The 13,116-nt window shown below is 39.5% G+C and overlaps 1 protein-coding gene across 1 annotated transcript in view; it reads right to left on the bottom strand.

The window, feature by feature from the left end:
* The window catches only part of LOC126353906 (glutamine-dependent NAD(+) synthetase), a 190,750-nt gene that overhangs the window by 138,204 nt on the left and 39,430 nt on the right, over positions 1-13,116 (bottom strand). Inside the window, exons 3-6 of the mRNA XM_050003134.1 lie at positions 3,416-3,586; positions 3,255-3,339; positions 1,940-2,085; positions 1,711-1,828 (exon numbers count right to left, since the gene is read on the bottom strand). Coding sequence (XP_049859091.1) covers positions 1,711-1,828; positions 1,940-2,085; positions 3,255-3,339; positions 3,416-3,586 — 520 coding nt within the window. The remainder of the gene's footprint in view (positions 1-1,710; positions 1,829-1,939; positions 2,086-3,254; positions 3,340-3,415; positions 3,587-13,116) is intronic.

The raw sequence follows: 13,116 nt of genomic DNA, 5'->3' as shown, positions 1-13,116 counted from the left end.
ACAAAAACTGGCATCCCAATTTACACAAACATATTTTATTTTGTATGACACTAATTAACTTATAATTAACACTGAAAATCCCATGTCGTCAATTCTAAAGCCAATTTTATCTTTGGGCATGTTAGATTCTCAACTTTTAGCACTGTACTTTTGTTGATCTATTTTTTTTCACATCTAGTGATACCTCTTAATAATTAAGCTGCTATTTGGGTTTTGAATAATTTACCATTACGTAATTTTTTAATGTGGCATTAGTACTCATGAGCTCGATATTCTTAGAGCATATACATTTTCTTAATTCCTAGATTACCTCATCCTCTGTACACAAAAATTTTGTCAATATTTATACTCCATCCCGAGTAGCAATATTTTACCTAGCCACTTCTTGAATTATAGTATAACTTGCAAAATAGTCACTCAAAGTGAGGGAGTCTGCAACCTGCCCTGGTCAAGTTAACAAGCATGTAACATCTATGCTCCTTGTTTCTGTTCACACTACAGCTATGCACAGTTAGTTTGCAGAAATAAAGACGTCTGCAACTGCGAAATTAAGTAGTGTTGATGTCTAATAAGTTTCAAGTGATTTTCGTAATTCAAGTTGATGAATATTTTGACTGAATTGTGTTGTGAGTGGTAGGAGACAAGAACTATCATCATCATCATCATCATCATCATCCTCCAAATAAGGTATTGTTTGATATTATGAGTTAATTAACGAGTGAGCTAAGTGAGTCACTGCACTGTACTCTGACAGATTTCTACAAGACAATACCACATGTGAACTGTGATGTTTTGTGTAAATATGGATAGTGTTTAGTGCCACACTTAATTACTTTGTTCAATGAATTGTTAAGACCATTACTGATTACTGGACAGTGCTTCATTAATGTGTGTTGAATAACTTTATAATTTGTATTAATTTTTCTGCAACGTACAAACAATGTAATCTTTAAGCTAACAAAATAAGTGGAAAAGAGCAACTTGAACTGTGATGTTGGGTACCCTTTTTCTGAATAAACATCACCATATATTCAAGATTTTCAGCTTCAAGGCAGCAAACAGACGGGCTACCAAGGAGGTGGCGGAGATGGTACATCAAGGTTGGTGCTTTACAAGCAGTGTCATGTATGGTAATGAAATGTGGACAATAAGCAGTTCAGACAAGAAGAAAATAGAAGCTTGATATGCGGTGCTACCAAAGAATTCTGATAATTAGATGGGTAGATCAGGTAACTAATGGGAAGGCTCTGGATCAAACTGGTGGAAAGAGAAATCAATGGTATGAATTGATAAAAGAAGAGATCAGTAGGTAAGACACGTCCTACTAAGGTACAAGTTTTGTGATTCAATTGCCAGTTGGTCATAACTGGACATTTTGTGACAATTGTTGACTTGTACTTCAAAGTTATAAATTATAACTATTCATCCTTTCCCATACACCTGTGTGAACCAGACAGCAAATTGTAGGGCACACAATAGTTGCTTTTCTTTTCTGCTATAGTATTCCCAAGTTACCTCAGCTCACAGTTACACTTTTTTGTTAGTTATCTGGTGAATATTCCAATTAGTTTGTAACTATCTATCTAATTATTTCAACATGATGCAACACACTTCTATTTAGCACTTTTCTTGGACCTTTTTGTTTAATAATTCATCTAACTGGTATAAAATAAAGTTACTTAAACAAGCAAGGAAAAATGCGTTCCCTACCTTTGCTGAAGCAGATTTCACTAAATCTACTGTAACATATGCTTTTCGTAACTCCATGTATGAACCAGAACCGTTTACTATGACTTCTACACCATCCAGGCTCATTGGTATATGAGTGCTGCAACATTTATAAGCACCCTACAGTGATTTTCTATTTCAAAATTTGAAATAAGATGCACAATAATGAAGTCCACTTTGCTTACAAGAAATTAAGTACAGAAGACGATACCTCTCTGGGTGCCACAGTTCTTCACATATCTCAAACCCAATACATGTGTCTTTTGTAGAAAGAATGCCATCTCCAAATGGCACTACTTTCTGTCCAGTATAAGCTGATATCATACGTGGTAGATAATAGTCCTCAACCTGACGAACCTACAGACAAGGGATTGAAATTATTACATGAATTAAACATCACAAATGTTGCTGAAAAGTGTCTATTTTCCTGTGAAGGTTCACAGTCATCAAAATTTCATAAGGAAGGCAAGATCTCAAATACTTATTTAAAGCAGTTTTAAGTGAGAGCCATTTGAGGAAATATTAATTCTATCTGTTTTTGTGCAATTTATGTTTCAACCAACAGAGCATCAAGATACCTGGAATCGGACCACACACATTGCAGCTAAAGCCCACAAATGAAGGCTTCACATATTCCAAGAAGAAAAACTGTATTAATTGCTATACAAATACTGACCACCATAATTAACGAAAGACTTACTATTAATTTACTTGTTTGTTTACTTCTTCTTCTTCTGCTCCACCACCACCACCACCACCACCACCACCACCACCACCACCACCACCTACTCCTCCTACATCAACTTCAATTTAAGAGAATCTGCAGGTTTGCTTCCCTTACAAAAATTTTGCATGTGTGTCAATATCTACATTGTTTCTTTGAAGCTCCAAGCTAACCTCAAATTACAATAAATAGAAATTTTTAATCACTGCACGTCAACAGTACAATACAGCATCTGACAACAACTGGGCTTTAAACAGCTAAAAGTCTTCATTTGAAAACTTGTAAAATAACAGGAAAATAAGGAAGTTGCAGAGATGCATGAAATAATAAACTCAGGTGCCAAAAGTTATGAGAAAGATCCAAGCGTAAGACTGGTATTGGCATAGCATATGTGAATTACTAGACATTACGCTGTACTGACTTTCTGATGAAATGACATGAAGCCTTTACAGCTCACTCACTCATCACACGATATTATTCTATAACATAATCCTGTAATGTTTCACATCTGAGTTTATTTTAATTGATAATCATAAAAAATATGGACTATAACTCATTTTATAGATGATTTAGAATATAGATAAGAGCTAAAAGCACCTTAACACTTTACCAATTTCATTAGTTTTCAGAGTTGCAACATTGGCCTAGAAGACAATGTACAACTAATGGCTGTCTCTTCAATATAACTTGCGTATACAGTTTCGTGGAAGAGTTATTAGTGTATCACTGTCAACAATGATGATTTCTGGTGCTAAAATAATAAGCAAGTATTAACTTAGGAGCAGAGCAAGACGAATTATACCTTTCTCCACGGAGAGAACCATCTTGTTTCCCTGTAGTTTCCATCTTCACATAGGAACATCTTTGGTCGAATTAATAGTAGCTTCCTGTAACAATGGACAGCCATGAGAAATGTCACTCAATAGAAACAAATCCTGCCATTCAATAACTTAATATATTTACCTGTTTAAGAAAGCAACCCTGCAATTATATGTAACATTTCTATGCATAACAGGCATTCCAACATCAATTAGCATGTCTTTACAAAGAGGACTGATTAGTATCTCTAACAGTACTTCCCAGCAGTGAAGGAGTGTGTCACTTTCATGGAAATGATCTTCGCAGCTGTAACCACTGTAAAAAAAAGTCATATATAACAAACACAACTGCACCAAGAACTTAAGTCAAAAGTAGTTTCTATAAATAGTACATTAAATAATGGACAGTCCAGGATAGACTGAAACAAAATTATGAAAAGGATAGTTGCTACTCACCATATAACCCAGAGAGGCTGACTGATAGGCACAACGAAAAGACTGTCAGAAAGTGAGTTTTCAGCCAACAGGGCCTTAGTCAAAATTAGACCACACACAAACTCTCATAACACATGACTACAGTCTCTGGCTGGCCTCAGCATCTCCACTATATGGTGAGTATCAACTACTCTTTTCATAATATTGTTACTAGTACAGTAAAACTATACCAAACAATAACTTGCAAATTCAGATATCTTCATGGCAGTGGAATTGATGGTATCATTCAAAAATTACAAAATTACATTACCCCAAAAACTGTTTTTTGTGCAATTTGTTGTCTTATTACGAGACCAACATTATACAAAGCTATGATAGAAGAGAGTTGACAAGTTTCCAAGGTATTAGTTGCCTTGTTCTTTCTTACCGGTACTGCTTTCTAAAACATACATCCAAGTGACTGCCAAGTGCTGCTAATGATGATGAAGAAGAAAATACAGTTCAAATGGGTAATGATAAAAGACTATGTTTAGTAGAGAACAAAACTAAGAAACATTTTGATACAGAAAGAGATGATAGAAGTGAAGCATAGTTCTCCCTGCGTCCACATGATTGCTGCAAATTATAAGAGAAAGCTGGCTTAAACACCATGTCCAGTATCAATATGAACCATAATACACATCTACCCTTCAACATGGCTAAGAGAAGAGTTTTTCTCAAGAGTACCTTCTCAACTGTTCTCGTTGTTATAACAATGGTCACTGACACAATTAGCACAGAACAACATAGATACTCTATGGTTCTTTTGTACACTTTCACTAAAACTTCCATGGATCACCCAACAAGTACTTGTCGTTGCTGTTCGACTGCCACATTTACTTTCTATTCGCAACTGAATATCAAACCTGCACACACAAACGTGACACGCAGTAGGTAGAATTATATCATCCCACATTCACTTCTAAAATATTGTGTGTTCAAGACGGTAGAGGGCTGAATGGTTCTAGAATTTACATAGAAATTCTCGTAACACTATATATCCCCCCCCCCCCCCCCCAACCCCTCCGAATGGACACACAATATTTTATACACAATCATTATGTAAATAATATCGCTCATAACAACATTTCATATCATAACAATATACTTTTCTTACACATGTTTATACAACATCTTTCACTTCAACCATGATCTTTTTTTTTCTCTAGAACAATCTTTAGCTATTCATTTCTTTATTGTTCTCACTTTACTTTGATATCCAGACATGAGCATTTCTTCGTGGTTCACTCAGCTTCCTTAGTATTTAGGAATTATAAGGACTCTCTCCTTATTTTAAATCGTTAACTTCAGTTGTTCGTGACACATGGGTAATCTACTTTCCATTCTCATGGTTTTTTTTGCGCAAAAATGCTACAGTCAGTAGAACCCGGTCTGTGACTTAGGGAAAGGTAGAAGAAAACAAAATTGGAGCGAAACTCAGAGTGGGGAAACTAAAAAACAGAAGGAAAGCTTAGAAAACCACTATAGAAGGGGGCATTTTCCCCAAAAAGAGCTTCAAATGACTGACATCATTTCACTGACACTAATAAACTAGAGGATGTGATCGGCTGAGCGCGTGTCATCTACTAAAATGGAAGCTATATCAGGCAACAGCTGTAGATAGTGGAGTAAAATAGGGGCACTCAAGTAAAAGGTCTCACGATCCACAGTTGAAAGCAATGGGGACAAAGCAGGGGGAGAATCGCCACTTAAAAGATGTCGATGGCTAAAAAGACAGTGCCCTATCCGGAGTCTAGTTAAAATTACCTCCTCCCAACGACGAGTTCGGGAGGAAGAGCTTTCATATCCTGCAATTTATTATTGGTAAGTGTAGACCAATGTGTGTGCCATAAAAAGGCAACACAACGACATAAAAAACACTGAAGAACAGCGAAGGGAACCATACGAACAGCAGGCTGAAGAAGAGAGTCTGCAGCCTTGGCCACTATATCGGCCGCTTGTTTCCACGGGTACCAATGTGTGCTGGGATCCAGAGGAATGCCACAGATACGACCCCCAAGTGGAGCAAGTGGAGGCAGTCCTGAATCCGGTGGACCAGAGTGTGGACAGGGTAAAGAGCTTGGAGACTGAGGACAGAGCTGAGCGAATCTGAGCATATAATACACTGTATCTGCTGATGACGACGGATGTATTGGACAGCATGGAGTACAGCATAAAGCTCCACAGTAAAAACAGAACACTTGTCGGGAAACCGAAATCGATTGGGGGTGTCACCAACAATATAGGCACTCCCAACACCAAATGATGTTTTTGAGCCACCGGTGCAAATAAATGTGGCATTCTTCATATGTGTGCAAGAAGCAGCAAATGCTTGATGATAAATGAGAGAAGGGGTACCATCCTTAGGAAGCTGATAATGGTCACGGAGCAGGCCGGTCCGGAGACGGAGCTCAGGCGGTGCTGTAGCCCCAGTTGTCAAGAACGTTTTAGGAAAGTGGAAGGAAATAGAACATAGTAGTTGACGGAAGCAGACTCCCAGTGGTAGTAGAGAGGAAGGGCGGCCTGCATACCCTAAATCCAAGGAGGCGTTGAAAAAAAGGTCATGGGCCGGATTAGCACGCATGAAAGACAGATGGCTAGCTACGACTCAGAAGGACAGCTCGCCGATTGGACAGCAGAGGGTCAGCAGTCTCAGCATAAAGGCTGTCCACAGTGCTGGTGTAAAAAGCTCCAACACTAAACACAATCCACATTGGCGGACAGAGGCGAGATTCCCAAGAATAGATGGCTGAGCAGAGTAGAAAACTGTGCTCCATAGTCTAATTTCGTGCGCACTAAGGTGCGATATAGGTGGAGAATGACCACTCTGTCCACTCCTCAGGAGGTACCATTCAGAACATAGAGGGTGTTGATGGACCACAGACAGCAAGCCAAGAGATAGGAAACGAGGGAGGACCAGCATAGTTTTCTGCCAAACACAAGACCCAACAATTTAGCGACGTCCGCAAATGGAAGGTCGACAGGGCCTAGATGTAGAGAAGGCAGAAGAAACTCCGTACAACACCAAAAATTGACACAAATGGTCTTACTGGGAGAAAAGCAGAAGCCGGTTTCGATGCTCTAAGAGTGGTGGCAATTGAAAATTCCTTGAAGATGTCTTTCAATAAGGCTGGTCCGTTGAGAGCTGTAGTAGATCACAAAATCATCAACAAAGAGGGAGCCCGAGACATCAGGAAGGAGACAATCCACAACTGGATTTATGGCGATGGCAAACAGTACAACACTTAGCATGGAGCCCTGAGGTACCCCGTTTTCTTGGGAGAAAGTATGGGAAAGAGTAGTGTTCACCCACACTTTAAATGTGCGCTCTGCCATTAAGTAACGAATAAAAAGGGGCAGCCGACCTTGAAACCCCAAGAGAAGTGTGTGCCTGTCCTCCAACAGATATCATGTGCTCTCTCCAGATCAAAAAATATTGCTACCGTTTGGCATTTCCTGAGAAAATTGTTCACGATATAAGTGGAGAGAGCAACAAGATGGCCAACTGCGAAACGATGCTTTCGGAAACCGCTTTGGGCAGGTGTTAAAAGGCTTCGGGGCTCCAGCCACCAGGCTAAACTGCAATTCACCATATGCTCCAAAACCTGACAAACTACTCGTGAGAAAAATGGGGCAATAGCTAGAGGGGAGATGTTTGTCCTTTTGAGGTTTCAAAACAGGGACTAGCTTCGCGTCATCTTCTGGGGAAAGTACTGTCGGTCCAAATTCAATTATAAAGGTGAAGGAGGTAATGCAGACTATGGTACGATAAATGCAGCAACATTTGGATGTGGATACCATCCGGTCCTGGAGCAGAAGAGCGAGAAGAAGGGAGTGCGTGTTGGAGTTCCCGCACGGAGAAAACAGTATTATAGCTTTTGCTATTTTGAGAGGAGATGCAAGTGGTCGCACTTCCGCTGTAGGTTTGTTCGGGAGAAAGGCTGGTGGGTAATTTGAAGAGCTCAAAATCTCAGCAAAGTGCTGACTCAATGAGTTAGAAATTGTGACGGGGTCCACTAAGGTATTATGCGCGACAGTGAGCCCAGAAATCGGGGAGAAACTACGCATGCCAGATAACCGTCGAATTCGACTCTCAACTTCTGAGTAGGCAGTGAAGGTGTTAAAAGAGCTGGCAAAGAAGTAAAGAAGTCCCAGCTTGGCTTCTTGCTATCGCAGATGATGCGACGGCATTGCAAACGTAACTGCTTATAGCAGATACAGTTGGCCATAGTGGGGACGCAGCTTTGTTTCCTGAAGACAGAAGATGACCGGCAATTAGGATTGTAAGAGGATCAACAGTTCATCCCGATTGGCTCTAATGCCGTGAATATTCCAATGGATAATTGACATAGGGTGAACAGTGAAGGGAAGAATCTCATCACAGTTGCTCTCAACTAAACGACTGCTGAGAGCTGGCAGCCGACAGTGTGGAACAGCATCCAGCCAAAGGCAGAAGATCCTGATCCATAGGTTGTTTGGGGGCAGCTCCTGCCACCAGTGATCAGTCGGTAGATCGGCTGCCAGCAGTGCACCTTGGCGACACACAAGATGGTCGAGGGCGGTTACCGCCAGGTGGCGCTGTAGATGAGACACGCTGTGGCGAAGAAGGAGAGGAACTTGGTTTCTTATGAGCCTTCTTGGAAACAGGATGTTGAGATGAGGGAGGAATTGATGGTTGTGTTGTCGAGGTACATAAAAAATCTTCACAAGTAGGCTCTATTTTTGGAGTTCGGGTGTCTTCATATCAGAAGGAAGGGGGGAAAAATTATACATGGTTGCTAAGATCTAAGAAGAGAAAGAAGATAGCCCCAAAGACAGGAAAACCTCCCACCCCCCTCCCTTCCCCAGGAGCCCTACCCCTCAGGTACTTGAGTGAGATGCAGGAGGTGGTTTGGTGTTAAATCATCTCCTACAGAATGGACGCTCCCACCTTCACCACTGAGGTCCCTGAAGAAAGTCTTAGCAGCCTTACGGAAACGGCAAATGTTGAAGAATCCGGAACACTTGTTTGTGTTAGCCATGATTTATTTGATCTTGTAAACCATGCTTTTATTTACAATACCCACCCCTTTCAAAACCTAAACAAACCCTCCCACTTACATCACATCTCTTAAAGGGTATAAAATACTCTATACAAAATAGAAAATATGTACACTATGGTATCATGTTGTTTAATTATTTACCTCATATTATATTATCCATAAATATAATGTACTATTCATTTTATTTTATGTCTACATCATTTTCTTTCTTATTCTGTTATTCTCCTAAGTTTTCTTTATCTTTTAGTCTTATCCAGTTTTCTAAGCACTATGATCATAGGATAGTTTAAGGTGTTAGGAACAGATGACTGAATAGTTTAAAATTTGAAAGGAATTCAGTGAAGGAAAACTATTTTGGAAGAAACACCGGAAACAACTCAGGACCCAATGGTCATCACTCTACCCGTTAACTCCGAATGTTAACGACCGTGGGGGATAATATTATTCCGCCCGGGTCCCATGGATGTGATATTAACTTTTCTTTTGCACCGGGAAACCATTATTTCTTTAAGCTTCTTTTGAAAGTCTCCTTACTGCAAAGAGACGATACATTTATGGATGTTAGTCGCTCCAACTTTTTGATCTATAATTTCTTCAACCTGTTCCTCCAAACTACTTATATTTATGATATCACAGTTCACTAATCTCTCTTTGAAGTTCCTTTCCACATTGTCTACTCGTGTATTAACACCTGTAAATTGTGATTGGATTATTGGCATTTAATTATCCTGTTTACCGACACTCTCTTTCAAAGTAGTCAACCCTTGCTTTACAGGATTAAATTTAACATTGCACAAATTTTCAAAGGATTCTAACTTTTCATTAAGCTCTGATTCTACACTATTACATTTGTCTTCTATATTCAAATTCTAACCTTTTTGTCAAATTTTGAAAATTATCGTTCTGTTTCCGGCTAAGTCAGTAAACATTTGATTTACATGAATAGTCAAGGAACTAATCAATTCATTCTTTAAATCCAATTTCAAATTTTCTACATTACTCTTTAAGGTGTCAAATTCAGTCTTTAAGTGAAAAACTAGAATCAATAAATTCTCAATTAACTCACATAGCCAAGAGCTTAGTAGTTGCTAAGGTGCGGATACTTTAGAGTCACATCTTGAGTTTTGACTAAATTTACTAACTCGGACCAGTCAGGCATTTTCTTACTAACTTTTATAGCCATAGCTGGTTCTTGAGTTTCCTCGTCTTGTCTTAAGTTATCGATATTCTTGCAAGCTTTTGATCTTGTAAGCATTTAACTAACTTTAAGTATGGTAACTACACTAATGAAGTTAACTGAACAGTTTGTACCACTTTGTACTAAAACAATGAAGTTTTTTTTAACGCTCATCCAATGGAGAGTGATGTGGAGGCAGGTCAGCACCGGTGAACAGCAGCTGGTGACAGTGTTGTCGGATGTTGGTTTACATGTCTGCATCCCCGCAGAGTGTGTGTGCGCGCGCGCGCACGCGCACCCGCGCCCGCTCGCTCTACACTCCTCACTCCAGATAATCTTAATCAAAGTGTTCTAGGCATATTTCTTCTTAGAGAAACACACTGGAATCTTCTCTATTTCTCAATTCAAAATTTTGCTCCTTCAAATACTCGCACAAGCTCCGTTGTCTCGGAGTAAATTCTTTGTGGTACTTGGTTTAGTTGCTATGGCAACATAACACAGCTTCTTTCCTCATTTTTCGGTCTTAGAATTCCTGTTTTTCTCAGTCGTTTCTCACTGGTCGCCACATTCTAATGGCTTTGGACGATGATTTAAGTGCGAATTAGATACCCAAACTTCCACTTCTTTTACAAGGTGACTTACTTGAGATGCTCGGCCAACCTTCCTCGCTGGCTAGCCTGCTGCGGCAAACTCATTTCTTCTCCGAAGTATGCTGCTAGGTACAGGAATCTCTAAAGACTCTTTCTACTTATAAAAATAAGTAGATGTACAAAGTTTCATTTGCTTCAACTAACACCACATATTTGAACTTCAGACATATTACAAATATCACACTTCATATAAATATATACTGCTTTGAAGCCTCTCGTGTCTTAAAATGCTAGAAACAAACTAATTTACATATAAGAAAAAGTTGGCTTAAACACCATGTCCAGTCTCAACATGAACCATACTACACATCTTCCCTTCAACAAGGCTAAGAGAAGAGTTTTTCGAGAACCTTCTCAAATGTTCTCGTTATTATAACAATGGTCACTGACAATTAGCACAGAACAACATAGAAGCTCCATGGTTCTTCTGTACACTTTCACTAAAAAATCCATGGATCACCCGACTCGTTACGGTCTTAGGTTCGAATCCTGTCTCGCGCATGGATGTGTGTGATGTCCTTAGGTTAGTTAGGTTTAAGTAGTTCTAAGTTCTGGGGGACTGACGACCTAAGATGTTAAGTCCCATAGTGCTCAGAGCCATTTGAACCATTTTTTCACCCGACAAGTATTTGTTGTTGTCTTACGACCGCCTCGTCTACATTCTTCTCGCAACAATTTCAAACCTCCACACACAAACATGTGATGCGCAGTAGGCAGAATTCTATCGTCCCACATTCACTTCTAAAATATTGTGTGTTCGAGACGGTAGAAATTTGCGCAGAAATTTTCGAAACACTACAATACTTCATAAAAATAACTGTCAGAACATTAAATGACAGGCTAAAAGTCATTGGAATGAATCTTAAGAAAATGTAATTCAGCAAGAAAGTGGCTTATGAAAGCATTAAAAGAAGAAATGTTGTTGTTGTTGTCTTCAGTCCTGAGACTGGTTTGATGCAGCTCTCCATGCTACTCTATCCTGTGCAAGCTGCTTCATCTCCCAGTACCTACTGCAACCTACATCCTTCTGAATCTGCTTAGTGTATTCATCTCTTGGTCTCCCTCTACGATTTTTACCCTCCACGCTGCCCTCCAATGCTAAATTTGTGATCCCTTGATGCCTCTAAACATGTCCTACCAACCGATCCCTTCTTCTAGTCAAGTTGTGCCACAAACTTCTCTTCTCCCCAATCCTATTCAATACTTCCTCATTAGTTACGTGATCTACCCATCTAATCTCCAGCATTCTTCTGTAACACCACATTTCGAAAGCTTCTATTCTCTTCTTGTCCAAACTAGTTATTGTCCATGTTTCACTTCCATACATGGCTACACTCCAAACAAATACTTTCATAAACGACTTCCTGACACATAAATCTATATTCGATGTTAACAAATTTCTCTTCTTGAGAAACGCTTTCCTTGCCATTGCCAGTCTACATTTTATATCCTCTCTACTTCGACCATCATCAGTTATTTTACTTCCTAAATAGCAAAACTCCTTTACTACTTTAAGTATCTCATTTCCTAATCTAATTCCCTCAGCATCACCCGATTTAATTTGAATACATTCCATTATCCTCGTTTTGCTTTTGTTGGTGTTCATCTTATATCCTCTTTTCAAGACACTGTCCATTCCGTTCAACTGCTCTTCCAAGTCCTTTGCCGTCTCTGACAGAATTACAATGTCATCGGCGAACCTCAAAGTTTTTATTTCTTCTCCGTGAATTTTAATACCTACTCCAAATTTTTCTTTTGTTTCCTTTACTGCTTGGTCAATATACAGATTGAATAACATCGGGGAGAGGCTACAACCCTGTCTCACTCCTTTCCCAACCACTGCTTCCCTTTCATGCCCCTCAACTCTAATAACTGCCATCTGGTTTCTGTACAAATTGTAAATAGCCTTTCGCTCCCTGTACTTTACCCCTGACACCTTCACCTTCAGAATTTGAGAGTATTCCAGTCAACATTGTCAAAAGCTTTCTCTAAGTCTACAAATGCTACAAACGTAGGTTTGCCCTTTCTTAATCTAGCTTCTAAGATAAGTCGTAGGGTCAGTATTGCCTCACGTGTTCCAACATTTCTACGGAATCCAAACTGATCTTCACCGAGGTCGGCTTCTACTAGTTTTTCCATTTGTCTGTAAAGAACTCGCGTTAGTATTTTGCAGCTGTGACTTATTAAACTGTTAGTTCAGTAATTTTCACATCTGTCAACACCTGCTTTCTTTGGGATTGGAATTATTATATTCTTCTTGAAGTCTGAGGGTATTTCGCCTGTCTCATACATCTTGCTCACCAGACGGTACAGTTCTGTCATGACTGGCTCTCCCAAGGCCGTCAGTAGTTCCAATGGAATGTTATCTACTCCAGGGGTCTTGTTTCGACTCCGGTCTTTCAGTGCTCTGTCAAACTCTTCATGCAGTATTGTATCTCCCATTTCATCTTCACTTACATCCTCTTCCATTTCCATAATATTGTCCTCAAGTACATCGTCCTTG

Source organism: Schistocerca gregaria, chromosome 3, assembly GCF_023897955.1.
Source record: "Schistocerca gregaria isolate iqSchGreg1 chromosome 3, iqSchGreg1.2, whole genome shotgun sequence".
NCBI lineage: Eukaryota > Metazoa > Arthropoda > Insecta > Orthoptera > Acrididae > Schistocerca > Schistocerca gregaria.
The sequence above is the reverse complement of the archived record's forward strand: the minus strand, read 5'-3'. Positions and strand labels throughout refer to the sequence as shown.